Source organism: Oncorhynchus clarkii, chromosome 30 (assembly GCF_045791955.1).
Source record: "Oncorhynchus clarkii lewisi isolate Uvic-CL-2024 chromosome 30, UVic_Ocla_1.0, whole genome shotgun sequence".
Lineage (NCBI taxonomy): Eukaryota > Metazoa > Chordata > Actinopteri > Salmoniformes > Salmonidae > Oncorhynchus > Oncorhynchus clarkii.
The window spans coordinates 10,480,825-10,507,470 of NC_092176.1; the positions used below are offsets into that span (position 1 = coordinate 10,480,825).

At 42.1% G+C, this 26,646-nt stretch overlaps 1 protein-coding gene across 1 annotated transcript; it reads left to right on the top strand.

Annotated features, from left to right (window-relative positions):
- The first annotated feature begins 17,628 nt into the window (after positions 1-17,628).
- Positions 17,629-23,906, top strand: LOC139389862 (RING finger and CHY zinc finger domain-containing protein 1-like). Its single transcript, XM_071136854.1, has 9 exons — positions 17,629-17,740; positions 18,604-18,723; positions 18,833-18,948; positions 21,586-21,664; positions 21,780-21,824; positions 22,004-22,062; positions 22,252-22,281; positions 22,437-22,557; positions 22,817-23,906. The coding sequence occupies exons 1-9, from the start codon at positions 17,648-17,650 to the stop codon at positions 22,991-22,993; spliced, it is 840 nt and encodes a 279-aa protein (XP_070992955.1). The 5' UTR covers positions 17,629-17,647; the 3' UTR covers positions 22,994-23,906.
- Positions 23,907-26,646: the final 2,740 nt, after the last annotated feature.

A 26,646-nucleotide genomic window follows, 5' to 3' on the forward strand; every position in this document is an offset into this window, starting at 1 on the left:
AGGGCTTTACCTCCATGCCTAAGAAGTTCTTGAAGTTTTCCGGATTGACTGACTTTCATGTCTTAAAGTAATTATGGACTGTCATTTCTCTTTGCTTATTTGAGCTGTTCTTGCCATAATATGGACTTGGTCTTTTACCAAATAGGGCTATCTTCTGTATACCACCCCTACCTTGTCACAACACAACTGATTGAAGGAAGGAAAGAAATTCCACAAATTAACTTTTAACAAAGCACACCTGTTAATTGAAATGCATTCCAGGTGACTACCTCATGAAGCTGGTTGAATGTCAAGAGTGTGCAAAGCTGTCATCAAGGCAAAGGGTGACTACTTTGAAGAATCTCAAATACAACATATATTTTGATTTGTTTAACACTTTTTGGTTACATGAGTCAATATGTGTTATTTCATATTTGGGATGTCTTTATTTTTTTTCTATTTTCCACAATGTAGAATAATAGTAAAGAAATCCTGGAATTAGTAGGTGTGTCCAAACTTTAGACTGGTACTGTATATTTTGAATCAATGTTTGTGTGGTGAGAGACATTTTACAATCCAAATGAATGCATAGCACTTTGTGACATTGGCTGATGTAAAAAGGGCTTTATAAATACATTTGATTGATTGATTGCACATTGACAGGTTTTTAATTTTAAAAAATGTCTGCATTACAAGTCTGACCAGTTTGGAGTTTTGTACGGAGAGTTGTGAAAATGTACCACATGCTTGTGAAAAAAGTCAACACAGACATTCATTATGTATGCTATCTGCCTTGCTTTGCTGTCAGAGCATTATGTTTCAGTGTGTATTAAAAATACTACCAGTGCATCATAAGATGTGATAATCAGTGTAAAACAGGGGAGAAAGGACATCCCTATTCAAGGGAAAAGGACAAAACGTGATATGTCGAGTAATGTGTAAGCCTTGATTCTCTGTCGACCCTGTGAGTTGGTCCTCTCCGGTGAGACAAACTGTGTGCTCTCATCTGCCGTGTGTGTAATCTGAGTGGGTTCAAGAAGACTGGGGAACATTTGCATGCTAGAGGTCAGTACCACACAAGGCTGTGTTCCACACAACAATGGGTCTGAGAGCGTTTGAAAGGTGGATATTAAAAATTATACCGGGCCAGGATTGATTCGATCCATGGTCAATGTCAATAGACCTGGACTTGCTAGACCCCAAGACTACAGGGCATGAACGATGATACACAATCTCCAGTGCAATCAATCATATTGAAGAGGTAGACGTATGGAAAATCCTCTCGTCTCTAACCTACTGAATTCAACCCTTCAATTGGAGTCATAATCTGTGCTGTGGCCCATATGCCCAGACAACCCAATAGACAAGAACCGAGCGGATAGAGCGGGTCAGAAAGGGACAGAGAGGGGAGAGAACCACAGAGGGGTCCACATTCTTCAGACTTTCCGATGGCTTGTGCAGTAATATCTTCACCGCTGTGGGTCTATGTCAGTTGATATACTATTTTATAGACTGTGCAAGAAAGGAAGGGACAGGATAACGGCTGAATGAAACATGGAATCATTCCATCACTGAAGTGACTGCACAGTAGAAAACTCCTCCATGGATTCTACATCTATAGATTGACTGCCAATTCATACAGTCTCTTTCTGTTCCTTTTGGATAATATGACTCCTGTTTTTCCATGTTAACAAACTGCTCTCACCAACAATAAAACCAATGCAAGACAAGCAAGGCAATGATTGATTAAAATAATAATCAATTCTATAAGCATGACTATGGAAATCCAGGGAGTAATTCCAGAACAGGGCTACAGAGCTGCTGAGCTGTTGTCCCTGCGATGGAGGGAGGGTGGTTTCTGGGCATTGCTCTGCTCCACATTGCTGAGTTTAATATGGAAAACTCTGCCACACACACACTGAGGAAGCATTACAACACACCAGCTCTTTCCTAAAACCCCTATAAGTCTGTGGCCTGAAGTTAACACAGGAATGAAAACCAAAGTCATTAATAGACCAAAAGCTATATTTATTTTTAATGTACTGTAAATGGTGGTAATGTTTGCTTTAAAGAAATTCCATCTCTGGAAGAGATCAGTGTTTTGGGGATAAAAGTATGACTGCAGCACACTTGGAGCAGGTCTATTAATAGCTTATTAATACCCTGATGAAGACAGCTTGTCGGTCGAAACATTGGTAATAAAATGATTGCATCTGAGTTCCTAGAGTGTGAGGCTCTCCTTTTCTTTTTCAAGTGTTCTACTCCACTAGCCATCACCTCAGCTAAAAAGGTGTGGTTTTTTCCTCCTCCCTATTAATAGTGTGTGCCACCCTGCAGCCTGAAAGTCACACCAGAAGATTTTGGGAGGGAGACCTTGAACTACTCCGTCAATGAGATTTGATGCAGTGACAAGTTTGCTGATGAGCTTGGTCAATGTAAAGTCGCAGTGCACCTTTCCCTCATACATGCATTCTATAAGTCCTCTCTACATGCCTACACATGCATGTACAAACACATACAACCTCACACACAATCACAGATGCCACATCAATATTTACAGGAATGTCAATATGTCACATGACTGTGTAGGGTTTCCAAATCACTAGCTCTCCCTCACAGCATGTGCCACATGTAACTTTACACACATCCAGCGTCTTTGTGGGGAGGAGGAATAGGAAAGTAAAAAGGCAAAATAGCAACTTACTTTTTTCCTTTGGAGAGGAAGAGAGAGGCTGCAGCACAGTGTTTTTTCCTCACTGTGAAATTGCCAATCTAAAAACGCAAAACAAACAGAAAAGTATCCACTCTGTGCATCTGTCATCCAGAGCAGTCCCACACTGCTGATGCTCACTGGGACAAAGATGGAACTCAACTCAGAGTTCTCAGGCTCTAAGCAAAGGAGCTGAGAGAGGTCCCGCCTCTCAGCCAATCCCACAGCTCCTGCAGTCCACTCCATTCCACCAGCCCCCCCCCCCCCCCCCCCCCCCCCCCCCCCCCCCCTTGCAGTCCCCATGGTGGTGGACAGGGAAGGAACAGAGGATGAGAGAAGAGGAGGATGTCACAGTGATGAAAGAGAGTAGGATAGGACAGGGAAGGGAAGAGAGTGGGATAGATGTGTAAGCTGAGAGAATGGAAAGTATTTCTGTAGAATATACGGGATAGAAAAATTAAGAGGAGGAGAAGAGGGGATATTGCACTGTAGGACTCTCTTTCTCTAGCTCTCTTTATTTTGTAATCTGCTTTGCTGTGCTAGACACCCATTCACCAGCTACAGACTGTGTATTACCGGTAAGGACATATCACATTACAGAGAGGGCTGCAGGGTGGAGAGAAGCAAAGCCTGTTTGGGGCACTTGTATTTTTTTTGTTGCAAAATGTCCCCATTAATAACTATTTAGAAAGCTTGTCTCAAATATTACTTGTTACTTGTTTATAGCTAAAGTGAGAGTCAATCAATCAAATGTATTTATAAAGCCCTTTTTACATCAGCAGACATCAAAGTGATGTACAGAAACCCAGCCTAAAACCCCAAACAGAAACCAATGCAGATGTAGAAGCACGGTAGCTAGGAAAAACTCCCTAGAAAGGCAGGAACCTAGGAAGAAACCTAGAGAGGAACCAGGCTCTGGGGGGTGGCCAGTCCTCTTCTGGGGGGGCCGGGGGGAGATTATAACAGTACGTGGCCAAGATGTTCAAACTTTCATAGATGACCAGCAGGGTCAGATAATAATAATCACAGTGGTTGTAGAGGGTGCAACAGGTCAGCACCTCAGGAGTAAATGTCAGTTGGTTTTTCATAGCCGATCATTCAGAGTTAGAGAGAGAGAGTCCAAAACAGCAGGTCTGGGACAAGGTAACACGTCCGGTGAACAGGTCAGGGTTCCATAGCCGCAGGCAGATCCGTTGAAACCGGAGCAGCAGCACGACCAGGTGGACTGGGGACATCAGGCCAGGTAGTCCTGAGGTATGGTCCTAGGGCTTAGGTCCTCCGAGAGAAAGAGAGAGGGAAAGAGAGAAAGAGAGAAAAAGAGAGAGAATTAGAGGGAGCATACTTAAGAGCATACTTCACACAGGACACCGGATAAGGAGAAATCCTCCAGATATAACAGACTGACCTTAGCCCCCAAATGATTGCAGCATAAATACTGGAGGCCGAGAGGAGGGGTTGGGAGACACTGTGGCCCGTCCAACAATACCCCCGGACAGGGGCAAACAGGTGACAGTAACGGGTGTTCACTGTTTTCATACCAGGTTCAGTAAATCAGATGAACAACTGTCTTTATATTTCCCCTCATTTGGCTTTAGTATACAAGGATCCACACGTACACAATGTTTCATGGATCAGAAAACATATAGCAAGAGTGAACCGTGTACATATAGTCTTGGGTTGTGCGTTTACTTTAGTAACACCGAGTTGAATTCTGCTACATCCCTCTGACACACACAAACACACAGCCATATTATCAGCAAGACAACTCTCCCATTCGAATAACTGCTGTATCTTCAGCTGCTGTCGTGAATTTAGACCATCCACATAGCACATATACATTACCTAAATTACAAGGCCATTCATGCTGATTTTTCTATTCTCATCATTATACAATAAGATGAAGGCAGGAGTGACATACTCAGCGTGTTCTGCAGTGCCACGGAGACAGCCACAGAGTTGCTTCATTTGCATGATGCTGAGGCATTGCCTGTCATCTTCACTTTGGCTATCTGTGTCCTAGCGTGTACACTAGGGCTGACCGCAGTTAGTCGACTAGTCGATTGTTTGATCGTTAGGCTGTTGTTCATATATATATATATATATATATATATATATATATATGAACAACAGCCTATATATATATACACATACTGCTCAAAAAAATAAAGGGAACACTTAAACAACACAATGTAACTCCAAGTCAATCACACTTCTGTGAAATCAAACTGTCCACTTAGGAAGCAACACTGATTGACAATAAATTTCACATGCTGTTGTGCAAGTGGAATAGACAACAGGTGGAAATTATAGGCAATTAGCAAGACACCCCCAATAAAGGAGTGGTTCTGCAGGTGGAGACCACAGACCACTTCTCAGTTCCTATGCTTCCTGGCTGATGTTTTGGTCACTTTTGAATGCTGGCGGTGCTTTCACTCTAGTGGTAGCATGAGACGGAGTCAACAACCCACACAAGTGGCTCAGGTAGTGCAGCTCATCCAGGATGGCACATCAATGCGAGCTGTGGCAAGGTTTGCTGTGTCTGTCAGCGTAGTGTCCAGAGCATGGAGGCGCTACCAGGAGACAGGCCAGTACATCAGGAGACGTGGAGGAGTCCGTAGGAGGGCAACAACCCAGCAGCAGGACCGCTACCTCCGCCTTTGTGCAAGGAGGAGCACTGCCAAAGCCCAGCAAAATGACCTCCAGCAGGCCACAAATGTGCATGTGTCTGCTCAAACGGTCAGAAACAGACTCCATGAGGGTGGTATGAGGGCCCGACGTCCACAGGTGGGGGTTGTGCTTACAGCCCAACACCGTGCAGGACGTTTGGTATTTGCCAGAGAACACCAAGATTGGCAAATTCGCCACTGGTGCCCTGTGCTCTTCACAGATGAAAGCAGGTTCACACTGAGCTCGTGACAGACGTGACAGAGTCTGGAGACGCCGTGGAGAACGTTCTGCTGCCTGCAACATCCTCCAGCATGACCGGTTTGGTGGTGGGTCAGTCATGGTGTGGGGTGGCATTTCTTTGGGGGGCCGCACAGCCCTCCATGTGCTCGCCAGAGGTAGCCTGACTGCCATTAGGTACCGAGATGAGATCCTCAGACCCCTTGTGAGACCATATGCTGGTGCGGTTGGCCCTGGGTTCCTCCTAATGCAAGACAATGCTAGACCTCATGTGGCTGGAGTGTGTCAGCAGTTCCTGCAAGAGGAAGGCATTGATGCTATGGACTGGCCCGCCCGTTCCCTAGACCTGAATCCAATCGACCACATCTGGGACATCATGTCTCGCTCCATCCACCAACGCCACGTTGCACCACAGACTGTCCAGGAGTTGGCGGATGCTTTAGTCCAGGTCTGGGAGGAGATCCCTCAGGAGACCATCCGCCACCTCATAAGGAGCATGCCCAGGCGTTGTAGGGAGGTCATACAGGCACGTGAAGGCCACACACACTACTGAGCCTCATTTTGACTTATTTGAAGGACATTACATCAAAGTTGGATCAGCCTGTAGTGTGGTTTTCCACTTTAATTTTGAGTGTGACTCCAAATCCAGACCTCCATGGGTTAATACATTTGATTTCCATTGATAATATTTGTGTGATTTTGTTGTCAGCACATTCAACTATGTAAAGAAAATAATAATAAAATAATATTTCATTCATTCAGATCTACGACGTGTTATTTTAGTGTTCCCTATATTTTTTTGAGCATAAAAGCGATCAGAGTTAAATCAAGTTGCTTCCTCACTATTTCTCACTCCCCCTAGAAAAACCATCACATAAAAGCGCGATGATACTTCTGCGTAATCATCTTATCCTGCCACACTGATTTCAGACCTGATGTCTTATTTGTACATACAGGTTAAGGGACGGCCTGGCAGGTTAAGTAACTGTTCTTAAAACAGGTTTTACTGGTAGTCAGCTAGTGAAGAGGTCTGACAATTACGTTCACTTCAACAGTGAATGATGATGTTGAGGTGTACAGTTGAAGTCAGAAGTTGACATACACCGTTAGCCAAATACATTTAAACTCAGTTTTTCACAATTCCTGACATTTAATCCTAGTAAATATTCCCTGTCTTAGGTCAGTTAGGATCACCACTTTATTTTAAGGATGTGAAATGTCAGAATAATAGTAGAGAGAATGATTTAGTTCAGCTTGTATTTCTTTCATCACATTCCCAGTGGGTCAGAAGTTTACATACACTCAATTAGTATTTGGTAGCATTGCCTTTAAATTGTTTAACTTGGGTCAAACATTTTGGGTAGCCTTCCACAAGCGTCCCACAATAAGTTGGGAGAATTTTGGCCCATTCCTCCTGACAGAGCTGGTGTAACTGAGTCAGGTTTGTAGGCCCCCTTGCTCGCACACGCTTTTCAGTCCTGCCCACAAATTTTCTATAGGATTGAGGTCAGGGCTTTGTGATGGCCACGCCACACCTGGACTTTGTTGTCCATTTTGCCACAACTTTGGAAGTATGCTTGGGGTCATTGTCCATTTGGAAGACCCATTTGCGACCAAGCTTTAACTTCCTGACTGATGTGTTGAGATGTTGCTTCAATATATCCACATAAATTAGTTGCAAACCGTAGTCTGGCTTTTTTATGGCGGCTTCCTTGCTGAGCAGCCTTTCAGGTTATGTCGATATAGGACTCATTTTTACTGTGGATATAGATACTTTTGTACCAGTATCCTCCAGCATCTTCACAAGGTCCTTTGCTGTTGTTCTGGGATTGATTTGCACTCTTCGCACCAAAGTACATTTGTCTCTAGGAGACAGAATGCGCCTCCTTCCTGAGCGGTATGATGGCTACGTGGTCCCATGGTGTTTACACTTGCGTACTATTGTTTGTACAGATGAACATGGTACCTTCAGGCATTTGACTCAAATGATGTCAATTAGCCTATCAGAAGCTACTAAAGCCATCATTTTCTGGAATTGTCCAAGCTGTTTAAAGGCACAGTCAACTTAGTGTATGTAAACTTCTGACGCACTGGAATTGTGATACAGTGAATTATAAGTGAAACAATCTGTCTGTAAACAATTGTTGGAAAAATTGTGGAGTGGTTGAAAAATGAGTTTTAATGACTCCAACCTAAGTGTATGTAAACTTCAACTGTATGTGTACTGAATTTACCAGATATTGTTGTTGTGGGGGGTCCATGTCACGCCTCGGCTTACAGTGCAAGCTTGCTGTGGTGATATTGGGAAGTCTCGGTCATGTTCACAGGCTGTCAGTATGTGGCCTTCAGATTGCAGGCCTACATAAAATGATGGCGAAGCAGATGAGGTGCTTCTCCGTGTCAGAGGTCATGGGCAGCCTTGCTGTGCAGAGAAGAAGGTGCTATCTATAGTATTTCCCTATGTGTCCAGATATCCCTGTCCTGAAATGTTGTGGAGTCAAACTAAGTATTTGAAATGTGTGTGTGTGGGTGTGTGTGTTCTTGTGTTGGGTTACAAAGATTCATAGTGACTTGCCACTTCACACATTTCGCCTTATCATGGCCTAGCAGCACCCCAGACGGCCCAGGGTTAGAGCAACGGTAAGGGCTTCAGAGACAGACTTGGGGGGGAGAGGCTGATGGTGTACATCATGTACAAGGGAAGAGGAACCATCCATGCCCTCCGAGCCCGTTATTGTTGCCTGGTTCCAAGAACAGAAAGCCTTGCCCCTGTCTGCCTCTGCTGTATAGAAACCCCAAAACATTCCCTTGACCCTTCCTGCACTGAACTTCCCTTCACCATTCCCTTCATCATGATACACAACACAAGGATTTAGGGAATGTAGTAGACCTAGCAGCAGTGGCATAACTGTCATGCCCTGATCTGTTTCATCTGTTCCTGTGATTGTCTCCACCCCCTCCAGGTGTCGCTTATTTTCCCCAGTGTATTTATCCCTGTGTTTCCCGTCTCTCTGTGCCAGTTCGTCTTTTATGTTTAGTCATGTCAACCAGCATGTTTTTCCCGTACTCCTTTTTTTAGTCCTCCTGGTTTTGACCCGTGCTTGTTTCTGAACTCTGTACCTGCCTGCCTGACCATTCTGCCTGCCTTGACCACGAGCCTGTCTGCCACTCTGTACCTCCTGGACTCTGATCTGGTTTTGACCTTTAACCTGTCCACAACCATTCTCTTGCCTACCTCTTTGGCTTATTAAACATTGTAAGACTCCAAACATCTGCCTACTGTGTCTGCATCTGGGTCTCGCCTTGATAATAACAGCTGGTTAACTTTTATATTTGACTTGATGCAGAGGGTATGTTTGGGACAGGACATGGAAATATATCTTTTAGTTATTGGTTGCTGGGTAGCTGAAGACCTAATGATGAAATGATCATGTGATTGATTGATGGTTCCATAAAGTAATGTTGTCTGTGAAAGTGGCCATGGCTGTGCAGAACTGGGTATTCAGTGGCCCAGTATATGCCATAGAATTCGATTTCTAATGTATATTATATTACATGGTGCTGAAAGGACAGCTCCAAAATTCAGCCAGTTCTAGAAATCTCAACGATGAAGACACACTTTGTAGCAAATAGTTATAAACACACTTAAATAGCCTAGCTGATACACAAACTAAGATAGGGAACATTGAGAGTATTGTCTCATATGCCTTCACCAGGAAAATTAGAGTAAATAAACTAAACTACACTAAAGTATAAATCATTTCAACGGATAATTCGAAATATACCGTGCATTCAGAAAGTATTCAGACGCCTTGACTTTTTCCACATTGTTACATTACAGCTTTATCTAAAAATTAATTCAATTGTGTTTTTCTCATCAATCTACACACAATAATGACAAAGCAAAAACTGTTTAGAAATTTTTGCAAATGTATTAAATATAAAAAACTGAAATATCACATTTACATAAGTATTCAGACCCTTTACTCAGTACTTTGTTGAAGCACCTTTGGCAGTGATTACAGCCTTGAGTATTACGCTACAAGCTTGGCATACCTGTATTTGGGGAGTTTCTTCCATTCTTCTCTGCAGATCCTCTCAAGCTCTGTCAGGTTGGATGGGGAGCGTAGCTGCACGGCTATTTTCAGGTTTCTCCAGAGATGTTTGATTGGGAACAAGTCCAGGATTTTTCTGGGCCGCTCAAGGACATTCAGAGACTGGTCCCAAAGCCACTCCTGCATTGTCTTGGCTGTGTGCTTAGGGTTGTTGTCCTGTTGGAATGTGAACCTTCGCCCCCAGTCTGATGTAATGAGAGTTCTGGAGCAGGTTTTCATCAAAGATCTCTATGTACTTTGCTCTGTTCATCTTTACCTCAATCCTGACTAGTCTCCCTGAAAAACATCCCCACAGCATGACGCTGCCACCACCATGCTTCACCATAGGGATGGTGCCAGGTTTCCTCCAGACATGGTGCTTGGCATTCAGGCCAAAGAGTTGAATCTTGGTTTCATCAAACCAGAGAATCTTGTTTCTCATGGTCGGAGAGTCTTTAGGTGCCTTTTGGCAAACTCCAAGAGGGCTGTCATGTGCCTTTTACTGAGGAGTGGCTTCCATCTGGCCACTCTACCATAAAAGCCTGATTGGTAGACTGCTGCAGAGATGGTTGTCCTTCTGGAAGGTTCTCCCATCTTCACAAAGGAACTCTAGAGCTCTGTCAGAGTGAACATCGGGTTCTTGGTCACCTCCCTGACAAAGGCCCTTCTCCCCCGATTGCTCAGTTTGGCCGGGTGGCCAGCTCTAGGAAGAGTCTGGGTGGCCAGCTCTAGGAAGAGTCTGGGTGGCCAGCTCTAGGAAGAGTCTGGGTGGCCAGCTCTAGGAAGAGTCTGGGTGGCCAGCTCTAGGAAGAGTCTGGGTGGCCAGCTCTAAGAAGAGTCTGAGTGGCCAGCTCTAGGAAGAGTCTGGGTGGCCAGCTCTAGGAAGAGTCTGGGTGGCCAGCTCTAGGAAGAGTCTGGGTGGCCAGCTCTAGGAAGAGTCTTGGTGTTTCCAAACTTCTTCCATTCCAAAAATGATTGAGGTCACCGTGTTCTTGGGGACCTTCGAAGCTGCAAAAATATTTTTCTACCCTTCTCCAGATCTGTGCTTCGACACAATCCTCAGTCTCTGAGCTCTACGGACAATTCCTTCAAACTCATGGCTTGGTTTTTGCTCTGACATGCACTGTCAACTGTGGGACCTTATATAGACAGGTGTGTGCCTTTGCAAATCATGTCCAATCAATTGAATTTACCACAGGTGGACTCTAATCAAGTTGTAGAAACAGCTCAAGAATGATAAATAGAAACAGGATGAACCTGAGCTCAATTTTGAGTCTCATAGCAAAGGGTCTGAATACTTATGTAAATAAGGTATTTCTGTTTTTTCTATTAACCTGTTTTTGATTTGTCATTTTCGGGTATGGTTTGTAGATTGCTAAGGATTTTTATTTAATCAATTTTAGTATAAGGCTGTAACAACAGAATGTGGGAAAAAATCAAATGGTTCAAAGGTACTATATGTGATTTGACGTGCATTTGGTATGTAGTATTTTCCACTCTTTTTTCCCCAAAAGAGGTAGGCCTACATAAAAAGGCACCTGATTTTCAGGATGATTTTGTGTATGTATGACTAATAAACGTCACACATTATTGACATCCGTAGCACAGCGAATGTAGCAGGTAGACATTTCATGTCATTAGAGTTAAAGGACTGTAATACATTCTGTGCTCCAACAGCCTTGGCTCTGCCCAACTCCTGGCTTGTTTTGCCCACTATGCTTCATTTGCTCCCATTGAAAACGACACAGATGAACAATCGGGGTTAGATATAAATACTGTATATTTGGTAAATCATTGATTGCGTGCTGCTAGTTGCATCATGGGTGCCCCTCCAGGACAACAGGTGGCAGTAATGTGCTCACATGCTACTTATAAGACAAATGAAGAAGACATAGTCCAAGTGGAAGAAAAATGTCTGCTCCTGCTCTCCTGATTGTAGGAGGGGTGACGTTTTCGAGGTTTGAAAGATGGCGGAAGCGGAAACACTGAGTTGGATAGAGCATTGCGTAAAGTTAATGGAAATTAGTGGAAAACTGTAGCATTGAAGAATGGAGCAAAACAGGCTAAAGATGTTAATGAAGATAGGCCTCGGGCTAACAATGCACCATTCCTTGCTGGAGTGTTTTTGGGAGATTTAGTTGCGGTCAAGGAGATAGTGGAGGTCACACTGAGAAAGGTGGAGTCAAAGTGACCAGGAGTGGTATAGTATTGATTTATTGTACACTGAAAAATATCAAACGCAACATACAACAATTTCAAAGATTTAATTTAGTTACAGTTCATATATGGAAATCAGTCAATTTAAATAAATACATTAGGACCTGATCTATGGATTCCACATGACTGGGAATAATATGCCTTGGTCACACATACCTTAAAAAAAGGTAGGGGAATGGTTCAGAAAACTAGTCAGTATCTGGTATGACCACTATTTGCCTCATGCAGCGCAACACATCTCCTTCTCATAGAGTTGATCAGTCTGTTGATTGTGGCCTGTGCAATGTTGTCTCACTCCTCTGCAATGGCTATGCGAAGTTGCTGGATAATGGCAGAAACTGGAACAGGCTGTTGTACATGTCAATCCAAAGCATCCCAAACTTGTACAGATCCTTGCACCATGTGGCCGTGCATCATCATACTAAAACATGAGGTGATGGCGGCAGATAAATGGCATGACAGGATTGATAAAAATCCAATTGTGTTCATTGTCCGTTCACCTCACCGCCAACATGGGGAACTCTGGTCACAACGTTGACATAAGCAAACCGCTCACCCACATGACGTCATACACGTTGTCTGCCATCTGCCCAGTACAGTTGAAACTGGGATTCATCTGTGAAGAGCACACTTCTCCAGCATGGCAGTGGCTATCGAAGGTGAGCATTTGCCCACTGAAGTCAGTTACGACGCCGAACTGCAGTCAGGTCAAGACTCTGGTGAGGATGACGAGCTTCCCTGAGACTGTTTCTGAAAGTTTGTGCAGGACTTATTTGGTTGTGCAAACCGACAGTTTCATCAGCTGTCTGGGTGGCTGGTCTCAGACGATCCCGCAGGTGAATAAGCCTGATCTGGAGGTCCTGGGCTATCTAATATGATGTTGGATGCGGCTTATGGTAGAGGAATTAAGTTTCAGTTCTCTGGAAACAGCACTGGTGGACATTCCTGCAGTCAGCATGCCAATTGCATGCTCCCTGAAAACGTGAGGCATCTGTGGCATTGTGTTATGTGACAAAACTGCACATTTTAGAGAGTGACCTTTTATTGTCCCCAGCACAAGGTGCACCTGTGTAATGAGCATTATGTTTAAATTAACTTCTTGACACACCTGTCAGGTGGATGGATTATCTTGGAAAATGAGAAATGCTCACTAACAGGGATGTAAACAAATTTGTGCACAAAATTTGAGGTAAATGAGGTTTCTGTGGGTATGGTACATTTCATTGATCTTTATTTCAGCTCATGAAACATGGGACCAACACTTTACATGTTGTGTTCATATTTTTGTTCAGATTTTATCTGAAGAACAAAAGGAAAGTGCATTGCGTCTCTGGGAATTATCGGAGTATGAAGAAAGCTTTGATTTTCTGAACAGGGCACCAGTGAAAGGTGTAATCTCTGACGGCATGGTGGAAATTGAGGCGGGGAAATATAAAGCACTGCGTACCAGGAGTAGTTGATGCACGTCGATTGAACTGTATGGTGAATGGAAGGAAAGAGGAAAGGCTATCGGTGCTATTGCTATTTGATCAAGCTGGGGTATATGAGATACGCAGTGAGAGCTTATGTGAACAGACCGTTGCAGTTTCTTAAATGTAAAAAGTTTGGCCACATGGCAAGTGTGTGCAGAAGGAATAAATATGTTGTGGAAGAGTCAGTGGATACACAATGCTGCTAATGTGATGGGAACCACGTTCTCGAGTTCCAGGAATGTCCTGTAATGGTGAATGAAGGAGGTCGAAGTAGAAAGTATCTGGGCAGTCCATCAGCTCTCCTATGCAGAGGCAGTGCAAATAGCGGAAGGAATGGTAATGGATGCCCGCAACAGGCAGAAAGTGTTGTTCATGAGTTGAGGGATTCTGCAGTACTGATAGGGAAGAATGTGGATTTTGGTGATAAATTGTACAAGTCAAACTAACAAGAAATTGAAGAAACTTGCCGTAATTGTGAATGCTGTGGAAAGGTTTTTGGATCTCTAGGGGCCTCGTTTATCAATTATGCGTAGGCACAAATCTGTGTGTAAACCATGCGTGGAATCATTTCAATGCAATGTGTGAGATTTATCAATATGAACGTTTGCTTGTGTTCATACATTTATGCACAGTCATAACCGATGCGTACACACAATGCCAACTGGCGGAATAAGGGAACCGCTTGCCAATCATAGAATGGGGAAAATGTGTGACATTCTGAGATGAATAATTACATCATTTTTCTATTTCATTGTATTTCCATTGTGAATTCATGCAACATATATTGACAGGCTAACTATACTGTATCATAATTTGACCACATCAGTGCATTTGTTACGATGATAATCCATAAAAAGCACCGTCATTTGTTAAATTAGATGCATGTTTGTCAAATCATGACGCCGGTGATCTTCAGGTCGGAAAAGTCGCTCAAGAAAGAGGCCCGGGTTCCTGAGTTGGAATTCCGTGTTGGATGACCGTTCAAATCGATAAATATCAATTGTTCTTAGCCTCAGCTTGTGCACGACCTTGTTTATTTGAATTTCAAAACGCCCCAAAATCATCCCTTTAAAGCCTGTGAAGAATATACAACGCTGTAGCATGAAATACAATGGCACAACCAAAAAAAAGCTAAGAAAACTAAATATTTTCCTCGCAAAGAACCTATAAGATTGGTTTTGAGAAACAATATCTGATAAACCAATCTGTACTTTCTGCAAAAAGTCCCACAGGTTTCGAAAACCGCGCTCTCTGTGAAATGTAGCACATGTCAAATCTTCCAACAGTGCAAGATCAGCCATCTCTCATTCGATTTCCCATGGTCTTTTATAGTATTTCAACAATGCTTTCACTTTAACACGTGCCTCTAATTTAACAAATGACTTTATATGGATTATTATTGTAACAAATACACTGATGTGGTAAAATTATATATAGCTTGTCAAGATATGTTGCTTGAATTAACAATGGAAACAAAATTCAATTGAAAAATGATATAATTATTAGGCTTACTCTCACAATTTCACAAATGTTCAACATATATTTTCCCCATTCTACCCTTGACAAGCAGTTCCCTCATTCCACCGCTTGGCACGTCTGTGTTGGCATGGTCATGGCTGCGTTCATATACCAAAAAATGTACCAAGGAATTTGTTTTTTAAACATATAAAATAATTTATCTTTCGTCTCTCTGTGTTTCATAATTTTCCTTCAATGTTCAAGAGGCTGAATGTATCTCACTGGAGAAACAATCGGAGCGAGCAAAACGGCACACCTCTGTCTCTGTATGTGTAGCCAATCTATCTGATGCTGTCTGGTCAAAAAGAGTATAATATTTTTGCCGCCCATGACATTGAATGCAAGGGAAGCCAGCGAACATTTGGCCTTCCTTGATCATTTAAAAAATAAAATAATAGCCAATCCACGTTGAGCTAAACTGGGTGAGCTCAACTGTGAATGGTCCTTGTGCACCAAAAAAAAGTGTCAAGGGAAGCTAGTTTGGATTTCGCTTCACACCAATCACATCAAAAGCCAAATGTCATTGATAGAAAAAACTTAAATTGTTGTGTTGTTGTCCTCCAGTGTGTAGCTAACTAGCTAGCTAAAATAGGCCCTTCCCTAAATTAGCCATGGAGCAGATTGGGATTTGGACTTGTAGTTTTACTTAATTCTCTGGCCAATAATTATAACGACGATTCTGATCAACCATACATTCATATATTGCACCCTTTCCTTGCCTGAGACTATGGAAGTTCCACCTCTGCTCAGACGACACCATTCTGTATACATCTGGCCCTTCTTTGGACACTGTGTTAACAAACCTCCAAACAAGCTTCAAGGCCATACAACACTCCTTCTGTGGCCTCCAACTGCTCTTAAACGCAAGTAAAACTAAATGCATGCTTTTCAACCGCTCACTGCCCGCACCTGCTCGCCCGTCCAGCATCACTACTCTGGACGGTTCTGACTTAAAATATGTGGACAACTACAAATACCTAGGTGTCTGGCTAGACTGTAAACTCTCCCTCCAGGCTCATATTAAACATATCCAATCCAAAATTAAATCTAGAATCAGCTTTCTATTCTGCAAGAAAGCCTCCTTCGCTCACGCCGCCAAACATACCCAAGTAAAACTGACTATCCTACTGATCCTCGACTTTGGCGATGTCATTTACAAAATAGCCTCCAACACTCGACTCAGCAAATTGGATGCAGTCTATCACAGTGCAATCCATTTTTGTCACCAAAGCCCCATATACCACCCACCACTGCGACCTGTATGCTCTAATCGGCTGACCCTCTCTACATATTCATCGCCAGACCCACTGGCTCCAGGTCATCTATAAGTCTTTGCTAGGTAAAGCTCTGCCTTATCTCAGCTCACTGGTCACGATAACAACACCCACCTGTAGCACACGCTCCAGCAGGTATATCTCACTGGTCATCCCCAAAGCCAACACCTACTTTGGCCGCCTTTCCTTCTGCTGCCAATGACTGGAACGAATTGCAAAAATCACTGAAGTTGGAGACTTATATCTCCCTCACTAACTTTAACATCAGCTACCCGAGCAGCTAACCAATCGCTGCAGCTGTATATAGCCCATCTGTAAATAGCCCATTCAATCTACCTACCTCATCCCCATATTGTTTTTATTTACTTTTCTGCTCTTTTGCACATCAGTATTTCTACTTGCACATCATCATCTGCACATCTATCACTCCAGTGTTAATTTGCTAAATTTTAATTACTTGCTACTATGGCCTATTTATTGCCTTACCTCCTTACTCCATTTGCACACACTGTATATAGACTTTATTATTTTCCTATTGTGTAATTGACTGTACGCTTGTTTATTCCATGTGTAACTCTGTGTTGTTGTTTGTGTCGCACTGCTTTGCTTTATCTTGGCCAGGTCGCAGTTGTAAATGAGAACTTGTTCTCAACTAGCCTACCTGGTTAAATAAAGGTGAAATTAATAAATAAATAAAAGTATGCTACTTAAGTCGTTTTTTTATATATATCTGTATTTTACTTAAAAAAATGTATGGCTACTTTTACTTTTACTTCACTACATTCCTAAAGACAATAATATAAATTTTATTCTATATATTTTCCCTGACACCCAAAAGTACTCGTTACATTTTGAATGTGTATCAAGACAGGAAAATGGTCCATTTCATGCACTTTTCAAGAGAACATCGCTGGTCATCCCTACTGCCTCTGATCTGGAGGACTCACTAAACCCAAATGCTTTGTTTGTAAAGAAAGTCTGCATGTTGTACCCCTGGCTATCAGTAAATACAATTAAAAAAATAAAATTGTGTTGTCAGGTTTGCTTAATATAAGCTATTTGAAATATTTTTTTACTTAAGTATATTTATGCAATTACATTTACTTTTGATACTTAAGTATATTTAAAACCAAATACTTTCAGACTTTTACTGGGCGGCTTTTACTTTTTCTTGAGTCATTTTCTAGTAAGGTATCTTTACATTTACTTAAGTATGACAGTTGGGTACTTTTTCCACCACTGGAAGCATTGTAGAGAAGATGCGCTTCCCTTTCAGGCCCCAGAGCCCATAGAGATTGGAGTAGACCTTTGAATCTGAATAAAGGAGTACGTTGAAAAAACATTCGGGGGGGGGTAATCAGTACGTTTAACTTTTTTTTTTTTTTTTTTTTTACCCTTTCTCTATTTTCCCGTCTTCTTCTGCCTGAAGTTCCCCAGTTTTCACCCCACACAGTAGGGAGCGACATGCGACTTTGACGTATGTTTGCGGACCGCCAAAAATGCCATAGAAGAAGAAGAAGAATGGCTTCTCTGGTTGGATGTGAACACTACGTGCGCCGTTGTTTGTTGAAAGTGAGAAATAGTTTTTATGAGCAAGTGTTAATTCTACCAGATATTAAGACACATATGTTATTGATTGCGTTATTTATGTTCACGTATGCTGCTTTGTGTAGCTAACGTGTTTTGCTCATAAAATACCTGTTATTAACTTAGCCAACTAATGCGTTAGCTTGCTTGCTATCTTAATTTACCATCTGAACGGGAGATGGATTTACATATGTCAGATCAAATGAAAAACCTTGTTTGGCAACCCATCAAGAAATGTATTTAACAAAGAAATTGGTGTAGTTGGAAATGTTGTATCTATATTTTACATTAATGGAGCAGCAGTTTGCTTGGTGTCATTCGTATATTATACTAGCTATCTATCGCTGCTTGTCACCGGCGTTAAATTGTTTGTCAGCTAAAGTTAGCTAGCTAAGTTCATATTGTATATATATTTGACATTCATCTAGCAGTTGTTCGCTTGGTGTCATTCGTATATTAATCCATTGATATCTGAGTAGCTATCGGCTTGTCACCGTCGAAAATGGTTGTCAGCTAGCTAGCGAGCTAAGGAAGTTCATGTCAGAGTTAAATCTTTCATCATGAATAGAGAGGTAAGCCTGAGCCTGGTTACCCTCGCAAAGTTATTACCATCAAGGTTCTTAGAATAGAAACCATGAACTGGCGCGCACCCAGAAAAATGTTGTGTGGAGGTGCTGACAAACGGCGAAGAAACTATAAAAATAAAGAGAGACGTAAACTCCCAGTAATTTATTGGGTAAATCGCCGTTTTGGCATCACTGTGCCTTCGATCAAGGTTCTTGACACCAACAAATTAACGTGTTGGTTTGTTTAATTAAGCCCGTTCCAAACTTGGTTATATCCCTCAGGCTCCGTGTTGTGGTAAAGCATACGTTTGTCGCCTGTGCCATGACGCTGAGGAGGACCATCAAATGGACCGCTTCCTGGTCAAAGAAGTGCAGTGCTCAGTCTGCACAACAGTACAACAGGTAATTATGTTAAAGGGAACTGTTGTCAATCACTGAGTCCCATCCGTACTGTTAATTCAATATATCAATATGGTCCCATTATTTGTTTATTTCATTTTTTTTCTTTCAGGCACAACAAACTTGCGTGGAGTGTAATGTGACCTTTGGGGAATATTACTGTGATATTTGTCACCTGTTTGATAAAGACAAGAAGCAGTATCACTGTCAGCCCTGTGGAATTTGCAGGTGAGTAACTCTGCCCTGTTTGACTTTGTGTTACAACTAACATTCTCATATATAGCTCACCCATATTCATCAGCTGATATGTTTGGCCAGCTGCTGGCCACCAGCATGTTTTAGATGTTAATTTTATTTGCATATTGGTGTCTTAAAACACATGAATAGCGTAGCCACTATGTACAGTCATGGCCAAAAGTTTTGAGAATGACACAAATACTAATTTAAGGTTTGCTGCCTCAGTTTGTATGATGTCAATTTGCATATACTCCAGAATGTTATGAAGAGTGATCAGATTAATTGCAAAGTCCCTCTTTGTCAAGCAAATGAACTGAATCCCCCCAAAAAACATTTCCACTGCATTTCGGCCCTGCCACAAAAGGACCAGTTGACATCATGTCAGTGATTGTCTTGTTAAAGAAACTTATCCTTAATGCAACCGCTGTGTCAGATTTCAAAAAAGCTTTACGGCGAAAGCACACCATGCGATAATCTGAGTACAGCGCTCAGCCACCAAAACAAGCCATACAGATACCCGCCAAGTTGTGGAGTCCACAAAAGTCAGAAATGGCGTTATAAATATTCACTTACCTTTCATCTTCATCGGAATGCACTCCCAGGAATCCCAGTTCCACAATAAATGTTTGTTTTTGTTCGATAAAGTCCATCTTTATGTCCAAATACCTCCTTTTTGTTTGCGTGTTTAGTTCACTAATCCAAATGCACAAATCGCGGGCAAAAAAAAAGTTTGTAGGAACATGTCAAACGATGTATATAATCAATCTTTAGGATGTTTTTATCATAAATCTTCAAAATATTCCAACCGGACAATTCCGTTGTCATTAGAAAGGAAAGGGAATGACCAGCGTGCTCACGGCCACACGCGAGACTAAACTAAAGGCTTTCAGCCTGACCACTTGTCGAAACAGCTCTTATTCGCTCCCCTTTCACAATAGAAGCCTGAAACAACTTTCTAAAGACTGTTGACAGCTACTGGAAGCCTTAGGAAGTGCAATCTGACCCCATTTACAATGGATATTGGATAGGCAATCACTTGAAAAACTACAAGCCTCAGATTTCCCACTTCCTGGTTGGATTTTTCTCAGGTTTTTGCCTGCTATATGAATTCTGTTATACTCAGACATTATTTTAACAGTTTTGGAAACTTTAGAGTTTTCTATCCAAATCTACTAATTATATGCATAATCTAGCTTCTGGGCCTGAGTAACAGGCAGTTTACTCTGGACAACTTATTCATCCAAGCTACTCAATACTGCCCCCCATTCCCAAAGAAGTTAACACAGGTGTGAGTGTTGATGAGGACAAGCCTGGAGAATCACTCTGTCATGCTGATTGAGTTCAAATAACAGACTGGAAGCTTCAAAAGGAGGATGGTGCTTGGAATCATTGTTCTTCCTCTGTCAACCATGGTTACCTGCAAGGAAACACGTGCTGTCATCATTGCTTTGCACAAAAAGGGCTTCACAGGCAAGGATATTGCTGCCAGTAAGATTGCACCTAAATCAACCATTTATCAGATCACCAAGAATTTCAAGGAGAGTGGTTCAATTGTTGTGAAGAAGGCTTCAGGGTGCCCAAGAAAGTCCAGCAAGTGCCAGGACCGTCTCCTAAAGTTGATTCAGCTGCGGGATCGAAGCAGCACCGTACAGAGCTTGCTCGGGAATGGCAGCAGGCAGGTGTGAGTGCCTCTGCACACACAGTGAGGTGAAGACTTTTGGAGGATGGCCTGGTGTCAAGAAGGGCAGCAAAGAAGCCACTTCTCTCCAGGAAAAACATCAGGGACAGACTGATATTCTGCAAAAGGTTCAGGGATTGGACTGCTGAGGACTGGGGTAAAGTCATTTTCTCTGATGAATCCCCTTTCGATTGTTTGGGGCATCTGGAAAAAAACTTGTCCGGAGAAGACAAGGTGAGCGCTACCATCAGTCCTGTGTCATGCCAACAGTAAAGCATCCTGAGACCATTCATGTGTGTGGTTGCTTCTCAGCCAAGGGAGTGGGCTCACTCACAATTTTGCCTAAGAACACAGCCATGAATAAAGAATGGTACCAACACATCCTCAGGGAGCAACTCTCCCAACCATCCAGGAACAGTTTGGTGACGAACAATGCCTTTTCCAGCATGATGGAGCACCTTGCCATAAGGCAAAAGTGATAACTAAGTGGCTCGAGGAACAAAACATAAATATTTTGGGTCCGTGGCCAGGAAACTCCCCGGACCTTAATCCCATTGAGAACTTGTGGCCAATCCTCAAGAGGTGGGTGGACAAACAGAACCCCACAAATTCTGACAAACTCCAAGCATTGATTATGCAAGAATGGGTTGCCATCAGGCAGGATGTGGCCCAGAAGTTAATTGACAGCATGCCAGGGCGGATTGCAGAGGTCTTGAAAAAGAAGGGTCAATACTGCAAATATTGACTCTTTGCATCAACTTCATGTAATTGTCAATTTTAAAGCCTTTGACACTTATGAAATGCTTGTACTTATACTTCAGTATTCCACAGTAACATCTGACAAAAAATATCTAAAGACAGAGACAGCAGACTTTGTGAAAATGAATATTTGTGTAATTCTCAACTTTTGGCCATGACTGTACAGTTAGTTATGTTTTGTACTCCTGCAGGATCGGACCAAGGGAGAAATACTTCCACTGTGAGAAGTGCAATCTCTGTTTAGCAGGAGATCTAAGAGGAAATCACAAGGTGATTGGCCCTTTATTATATCTGTTGCTTGTGTGGGAATTGTCAATGCAATACTGCTAATGCCATGGCTCTTGTCTTTCACTTGATTTATCGGTAATAGACTGTTTTGTTTCAGTGTGTTGAAAATGTTTCAAGACAGAACTGCCCAGTGTGTATGGAGGTAAGTTAGTGAATAGTAAGATCAGTAACACGATTGCTGTGCATTTCACTTTAATGTAATTTAGCATACAATTGTGTAATATAGAAATTCACACAGCCTGTATTTGACAATTTCACCAGTACTTCTCCTCTAATGGTTTATCATAGATATATAATGTTTGTGTCTTCTCTCTAACTAAGGATATCCACACATCCAGAATAGGGGCCCAAATTCTTCCATGTGGCCATCTTCTACACAAGTATGACCTTTTCCTTATGATAGATACACTCAAAACCTTTGTCATTAGCCTATAGGACCAACACAAGTTTGCATTGATGCCACTGTTAATCTGATGGATGATACAGAAGGTGCAATACTGGAGTCTTACTCTTGTCTTCTGGTATCAGAAACCATTTTTAGAATATTCACTGCTTCTTTTGTTTTTCAGAACATGCTTTGATGACATGGTCCAAACTGGGTAAGGTCCATTGTCCTTTTCAAATATTGTGCTAGTAATGATATATTTATCCTAATTACTGTCATTATCTTATCAATCATGTCATCTGCATGACATTCATATAAGCAATGACGATCTGCGTGACCAGGAATATGTCCTCTATATGTCCTCTTCAGTGCGTATCGATGCCCACTCTGTATGCACTCTGCTTGGAATATGGAGCACAACTGGGAGCAGATGGACAAGGAGATATCTCAGTCACCCATGCCCACTGAATACCAGGATGCCACTGTGAAGGTATGACACATGTATTCACTTTGAATGTGAAATGGAACTTTAAAAATAAAAACATGATGACCTCAATTCTTGTGGTCCCTTGTGTTTTGGGGTACTGTAACTACACTGATCTGGTATAGATTTACTTTGGCTTTATTTTATGACTCACTTTAGGCTTATATTCAAGGGATATTTAAACTTATTTTTAAGTTTCAGTATTGAGCACAATTTCTGCCTCATGACATGGTTTGGTCGGTCTCTCCTTCTCCCTGACCTATAGATCATATGTAATGACTGCCAAACCCACTGTATGGTGCCTTTCCATGTTCTGGGAATGAAGTGCAGTGGTTGTGGGTCCTACAACACAGCACAGAATGGGGGACTGATACGGCAGTCCCGGGAACCACAGCCCCAGGAGCCAGAGCAGCAGCCCCAGTCCCCATTGCCAGAACCATAGAATATGTATAATTTTAATTACATTGGGACTCCACCCCCTAGTTCTCTATGCTCCACATTACTTCCCCAGTCTACGCAGACTTAACTACACTATCCACCTCTTTCCCAACATTGCTCTGCCAAGAGTACAGGTAGTCGTGCCTGGGTTCCAGAACCTGGTGCCAGGACCTCAGGGCAATAAACTTGGATCCCTCTCCTAGTGTGTTGTACAGCAGTTTTGGGGTTGAATTTCTGTTATTACATGGCTATTGATCCATTTGTTTCTCAGATAAAAGCCAGCATAAGAGAATTGTGAATGAGGAATTAAATATAGTCAGCCACACAATTTATTTCCCATTTTGTCCCAAGTTGGAATGGATTAATTTCTGTCATTAATGCTTTCACCAAATGATTTAGATTTTTGTTGGGGTGAAGAATGCTGTTATGTGAGGAGTTTGTAAAGCACTGCAATGTTTGACTGGCTTTGCGTTTCTAAAAACCTATGTAAATGCTTCAGACTGACATTTTTACAATGGTAATGGATTTCAATGTCTGTTTGTAAAACTCAGGTATTTGAAATAGTTTAGATACGGTTCAACATCAAATTGTGTTCATTCCATGTTTGAGTTGAATTTTGATTAGAGTGGATTATCATGAGTAACATGTATGTAAATTATTGAATAATTACTACAGTTAGACAATGGCTGTTGGCAACTATCTCACTCCCTGCTTAGCTCATATTGTTAGTATTGTCACTCAAATATGAGAGAAATAGAGTGAAAATATTGCATCTGTATTGCCTTTGGTGTCATTCATTGATGCAGGTTTTGGGATGGTGACATTTACTGTAAAGACTAATAAATACCATGATTGTTCTGAATAATGTTATTTAAGATTTGCATCACAGTAATTTTGAAATAAATAAGATAATAGTAGCTGGAAAGTGTTCTTTACAAAAACTGCAATGAACATTCTGTGAAAAATATAGTTGAAGTCGGAAGTTTACATACACTTAGGTTGGAGTCATTAAAACTCGTCTTTCAACCACTCCACACATTTCTTGTTAACTATAGTTTTGGAAAGTCGTTTAGGACATCTACTTTGTGCATGACATAATTTTTCCAACAATTGTTTAGACATTACTTCACTAATTCAGTGTTTCACAATTTCAGTGGGTCAGAAGTTTACATACACTAAGTTGACTGCCTTTAAACAGCTTGGAAAATACCAGAAAATTATGTCATGGCTTTAGAAGCTTCTGATAGGCTAATTGACATCATTTGCGTCAATTGGAGGTGTACCTGTGGATGTATTTCAAGGCCTGCCTTCAACTGTACATACATACAGTATCAGTCAATTTTGGACACACCTACTCATTCAATAGTTTCTTAATTTTTACAATTTTCTACGCGCACACAGAGTATACAAAACAGTAAGGACACACTGCCTGCCCTCCAGGACATCTACAGCACCCGGTGTCATTAAGGCCAAGAAAATTATCTACAACCTCAGTCATGCAAGCCACGGCCTGTTCACCCTGCAATCATCTAGCAGACGGAGACAGTACAGGTGTATCAAAGCCGGGTCCGAAAGACTGAAAAAACGGCTTCTATCTCCAGGCCATCGGACTGTTGAATTGCCATCACTAGCTGGCCACCGCCGGTATTCTGCTTGGCACCTTAGAGACTGCTGCCCCATGTACACTTAGTGTCGAAAATTAGGAACACCCATGGCAATTTGTAGGGCCTTCCTCTGACACCGCCTGCTATAGAGGTCCTGGGTGGCAGGAAGCTTGGCCCCGGTAATGTACTGGGCCGTACGCACTACCCTCTGTAGTGCCTTGCGGTCGGAGGCCGAGCAGTTGCCATACCAGGCAGTGATTCAACCAGTCAGGATTCTTTCGATTGTGCAGCTGTAGAACTTTTTGAGGATCTGAGGACCTATTCCAAATATTTCCAGTCTCCTTGGTGTCAGCTTGAGGGGCAATGTACACAGCTGCAGATTTGTGGACTCAAGCCACATGACTTGGACTCGAGTCTGACTTGAGTCACAAATTTGATAACATGGGACATGACATAAAATGACATGACTTGACTTGAATTTGAGAATGATGAATAGAAATGATCTAGCCAGGTTTTGTAACGCTTTGTCACTCATTTTGTGGCACAGAAGACAGTAACCTCGCACTAGCAAAAACGTTTAACAGATTGGCTAGTGAAACGCACACTCTTCCCTCTGATTGGACCAACAAACTGTCAATCAACAGGTCGGGTGAGCTAGTGATCACTGTGATTGCTGATTTAATGTATAGCCAGTGTCGACTCGTCATTCAGAGCCCCACCTGTTTAGCTATAAATAAAACAATTTTTTTCAAGTGTTTAACCTGATTTGCATGTTATTTTGGCATTAATGAGTCACACATCAGTTTGCAAACAATAAAAAAAAAATCAAATCAGTGAGTTAATGAAGCTGCATACAAACATGGTCTCTATTAAGGCAGCTTCAAAATGCAGGTGTTTCAGCCTAGCTCAATGCTTTCTCTGGTGGTGGGGCAGCCAGCAGAAAATACATAGCGTAGGGGTTGGTAATGTTCTCTAGTTATGCCGTGATTGGCTCAGTGTTCTGTCGCTCATGGGGACACTACGTCACTGCAAAATCTACAGGTAGAGCTCGAAAATGAAAGCCCCTCGGGTGCTACCATAGCGTTACATTAGAAGTGCCCATCCAAGAAGGCTCAAGGTCATTGGCCACAGATAAAATTATGTCAAATCACATTATATCTACAGTAGCTTTGATTGGATTGATCATGTCAACATCATACTTTCAGAATCTTAGCTAGGAGGCTAGTGGTCATCATCTCCTTTTCATTCCTTGTCATATGAAAATAAATTATAGATAAAACGTATCGGTCCTCATTGGCCATTGGACATAAACATTACACAACAAATTGGAAAGCGCAAATTCAACTTTGAGTGGCTTGGAAGGAATCCGTGGCTAACTGCAAGCGCTGCAAAGCAATCACTAGCCTGCTATTCAGTGGAGTGGGTGTGTGGTCCAAGTCTGCGTTTAAGGGTCTCTTTTCCAAGCTTAAAAGGATAAACATTCAACACCATGGGCTGGAAAAGGTTGAATACATAGGCCATGCTATAAATCCAGCATGACTTCTGCTGTGTTCAAAAGAACTGGAAACTCGTAACTGGGAAATCTCAGACTTCTGTGAGTTCAAGACAACTGGGAACTCAGAAAAAAACTAGCTCCGACTGGGAAAATTCGTTTTGAACATCATCCAACTCGGAATTCCAAATCGGGAACTCGGGCCTCTTCCTAGAGCTCCAACCTGAAGATCACTGACGTCATGATCCATCTTTGTTTTTTTCCAAGTTCCCGCTTGTCTTGAAAGCACCATAAATCCTGAAAATGCCAGACTTTCATGACAAAGTTTGATGACAACATTTGCCCACAAAGGACCACCGTGCTGCCTTCCTGTTCAAGTGAGCACTGCACAACAACGTGAGTCCAAAAATGTCTTGTATGCTGCTGCATAAATTATGTTATATGCCAAGGAGATATGTATACTGCAGCTAAGAAGGTAATAAATACTAAGTGTATGTTGTGTAGTAAGCTGTTAGTAGCCTGTGTGCCTCACCCTAATAATTTGGTCCCTTTCCCTCTTCT

Bases quoted from the DNA above. Each gene is read 5' to 3' on its own strand.
- LOC139389862 (XM_071136854.1), top strand. From the start codon at position 17,648: ATGTTTGCGGACCGCCAAAAATGCCATAGAAGAAGAAGAAGAATGGCT. The intron at 18,724-18,832 runs GTAATTATGTTA...TTTTTCTTTCAG, and splicing joins TCTGCACAACAGTACAACAG to GCACAACAAACTTGCGTGGA. The intron at 22,282-22,436 runs GTAAGGTCCATT...TGTCCTCTTCAG, and splicing joins GATGACATGGTCCAAACTGG to TGCGTATCGATGCCCACTCT.